Source organism: Aythya ferina, assembly GCF_964211825.1.
Source record: "Aythya ferina genome assembly, chromosome: 1".
NCBI classification, from domain to species: Eukaryota; Metazoa; Chordata; class Aves; order Anseriformes; family Anatidae; genus Aythya; species Aythya ferina.
In genome coordinates this window covers 7,521,747-7,525,095 of record NC_140296.1, presented here as the reverse complement: position 1 = coordinate 7,525,095, position 3,349 = coordinate 7,521,747, and the positions used below count along the sequence as shown (strand labels likewise).

The window sequence follows — 3,349 nt, the reverse complement described above, 5'->3', positions numbered from 1 at the left end:
GTTCTTGCAGTGGAAAATTCCACTAACCTTGCATTTTCAAAAGGGATTGTGTAGGTATGAAATGTGTTTATCTGAGTCGTGTCAATATGGAACAATGCTAGGGCCGCATGGTATGATGAATATGATCTTCCGTCTTACATACCCTTGTATAACCACAAGTCTAAGAAAAACAGAGTGGTTAATGTATATAGTTCTTGTATCTTGCAAAGGAATGTTTTAGCAATTCGTGTCAATAGAGAGCTTCAAGGGAAATGTATTTGTAGGCTTTTCCTTGAAGTCTCTGATATCTGGGGGGGGAGGTGTCAGAGTAACTGCTAACTATTATGACTATTGCATGGGACACTATGCAAGTCTCTGACATCTGTCCAGGAGATTAAGGAGCAGGGGAAAGCTGAAGAATGACTAAAAGACAAAGCTTGCAGGGGACGCTGCACAAGTCTCTGACATACAGCCAAGATGGACAAAGGAGAAGGACAGGAGGGAGGAAGACTATGAGCCTTCAGCACGAGAGACCCCCAGAGACACCACCGGAGACTGATATGCATGCTCCAGTAGGAGGGTCGGATTCCGTAAACTAATTATAATAACCCTGTTTTTTTTAGAAGTAGTATTGAATAAGTACTAGCCTAGGAGCATAAAAATCAACCTCTTGATGTGACTGGTGTGCGTCTTGGTGGAGCAGAGACTCCCGGCGCACCCAGCGCTGTTTGCTTGCCTCTATTCGTTTAATAAATTGTAAACATTAATTGCAATCCCACTGGGGACTCAGTCATTTATTACATGTAGCCTAGAGGAAAGGAGGCTTGGGGGAGACCTTATCACGCTGTACAAGGACCTCAGAGAAGGTTTTAGTGCGGTTGGGGTCAGTCCCTTCTCCCAAGCAACAGGTGGTAGGAGGAGAAAGTGGGGCCAGGGGAGGTTTACAGAATCACAGAATCACAGAAATAGTCCAGGTTGGAAGAGACCTCAAGATCATCGAGTCCAACCTCTGACCTAATACTAACAAGTACTCCACTAAACCATATCGCTAAGCTCAACATCTAAACGTTTTTAAATACCTCCAGGGATGGTGGTTTAGGTGGATACTAGGCAAAAAGTCTTCAACGAAAGGGTTCTGAAGCATTGGAACAGGCTGCCCAGGGAAGTAGTTGAGTCACCATCCCCGGAGGCATTCGAAAGCCGTGTAGATCTGGTGCCGAGGGACACGGTTCAGTGGTAGATTCTATGATTCTGTACTTCTCTGACTGTGAGAGGCCCCGGGTGCCAGGTTGGCATGGCCTGCACCACTCTTTCTCCTGAGATCAACGGCACAGAGAGGAGCACTGGGGGGCAAAGTCTGCCTGAGCTTTTATTCACAGCAGAAAGCAGCCGCAGCTGAGCTGAGGTTGGGGGCAGGATGTGGTGGGGCATCTGAATTCCTGGGGCACTGTCCTGTTCCTATCAGTGATGCCAGCGTCCAGCACTGAGCGCCCTCCTGGTACTGGCAGCCGGGTACGGCTACTCTCGCTGTCCTGCGATGCAGCTGCAGCAGAAAGCCCTGCGCAGCGCGCGAAGTGCCCTCCTGATGCGGGAGGGCCGTGGCTGGCGCGCCGGGGCTTGTGCGAGGTCAAGGATGCCTGTGGAGGACACAGAGGTGTAGGTTAGGGCCTGAGCGGGTGCTGGGCGAGCCTGTCCCCCCCCTCCAAGGCCTTTCCCTGGGAAGGGGTGGCACAGGACCAGCCAGCCCCCCTGCGCGTGGTGCTGCCAACCTTGTGCTTGGTGCTGCTCGCTGCGCTGAACAGGTCCGGCCAACAGATCCTGGGACGGCGCTTGTGTCTGGGACGTTGCTGGCTCATCCGCTGGCGTATCTTTGGTGCTGGAGGAGGACTGCGCTTGGCCTCCCTGCTCGATGGCCACCTGCATGGGGAGAGGAACAGCACGGGCAGCGGAGGAACGGGATGTCAGCCCTTGTGCCCGGGGCATGTGGGAACAGAGCGCAGCGGGCAGCTCCCGGCACGCACACCCAATGCACTGCTTCTGCCTGGGGCTGCCCTGGATGCCTGGTGCCCACCACGCGTGCTGTGCTTACCTGGTGCCCAGGAACCAAGGGAGTGGCTGCTGCTCCTGCTTCGTCAGCTGCTCCTGGGAGGAGATCTGTGCTGGCCTCCCTGAGAGGCTCTGCAGCCAAAGGAGAAGCCACTTCTCCACCTCCTTCTTGTGGCGTTGCTGCTGCAGCGAGAGGGGCTTCATTGGCCTCCCCCACAGGGCCTCCAGCCAAGGCAGAGGCTGAGGATGTACAGTCTGCAGGCTCTTCTGTAGACTGTACATTGCTTCTTTCTTATTTCTTTTCATGATTTAAGAAAGAAATAACTGGCAATTCTAGAATTTTCTTCCCACACCCAAATGGATCACCGCACACACTTTGTGGGATGTACTCGAGGCTTGTATGGGACAGAAACGAGAGAATTTTATTCTCAGTCCTGGGTTGCTCAGCTCAGTTGTGGCCCTACAGGAAGGAAGCTCCCTGAGTGCAGGGAGAGAGAGAGAAAAGCTGCTCCCTGATAGGGCGGCTCCAGCCCCACCCTCTGGCAGCCCTGGCGGCCATTTTGCAGTTCTGCTTTCTGCCCGTGCCACAAGCTGGCTGAGGCCTTGGGCTGTCCCTAGCACGGCTGCCAGCGATGGTGGGCGGTATCTAGATGCAAGAGGCCTTTCTTGTTCTTTGTGCTGAAGGGAACGTGCTGTCTGGAGCGAGCAGCGCCACTTTTCTCCAAGTTCTGGGGGTTCCATGCTATGTGCCGTGGCCTCTCACTTTGTGGGGGCCTGCTTGTCACCATCATTTGTGAGGGGCTTCTGCATCCCCCCCGATCGCTGGTTGTGGCTGGTGCTTCTGGGCTGTTTCACGCAGACCTTTGTCACAGGCACTGAGGATGCAGAGTCTGCACGCTCTGCTGTGGGAGGAGGCACGCTGGGTCCTGAGGCCGAGGGAGCACTTGGTGCCTTGCGTGGGGCTCCCTGGCTCATGGCTACAGCACGGCGTGGGACTACAGAAACAACAGTCTTGACTGTTTCAAGCAGATCTTCATCACAGGCATTGGAGGCGTGTCGGGCACGTCCCTGCCTCTACCATCACCACAGAGCTGTGCTCACTGGGGCTGGGACAGGCTGATGGCCTTGTGGAGCCCCACGTGTCAGGGGAGGCGTTCTGTGTCCCTCATCTTCCAGAGCAGGGGCTGCTGGAGGACTTGCTGGCCTGCTCTGTGCCGGTGCTGTTGAAGTGAGAGGCGTGCTGTGCCTCTCTTCCCCAGGAATTTCTTCCAGGGGAGTAGCAGATGGGGCAGCGTCCGTGGTTTGCAGTGAGCCAGGAGAGGCG

At 54.9% G+C, this 3,349-nt stretch overlaps 1 protein-coding gene across 1 annotated transcript; it reads right to left on the bottom strand.

The window, feature by feature from the left end:
- Positions 1 to 1,330: 1,330 nt before the first annotated feature.
- On the bottom strand, positions 1,331 to 2,503 carry LOC311429907 (uncharacterized protein). Its single transcript, XM_084506151.1, has 3 exons — positions 2,069 to 2,503; positions 1,749 to 1,896; positions 1,331 to 1,616 (listed from the first exon to the last, which is right to left on the bottom strand). Exons 1-3 carry the CDS (start codon positions 2,329 to 2,331, stop codon positions 1,353 to 1,355), a joined length of 675 nt encoding a protein of 224 aa, XP_084362277.1. The 5' UTR covers positions 2,332 to 2,503; the 3' UTR covers positions 1,331 to 1,352.
- Between the last annotated feature and the right edge of the window lie 846 nt (positions 2,504 to 3,349).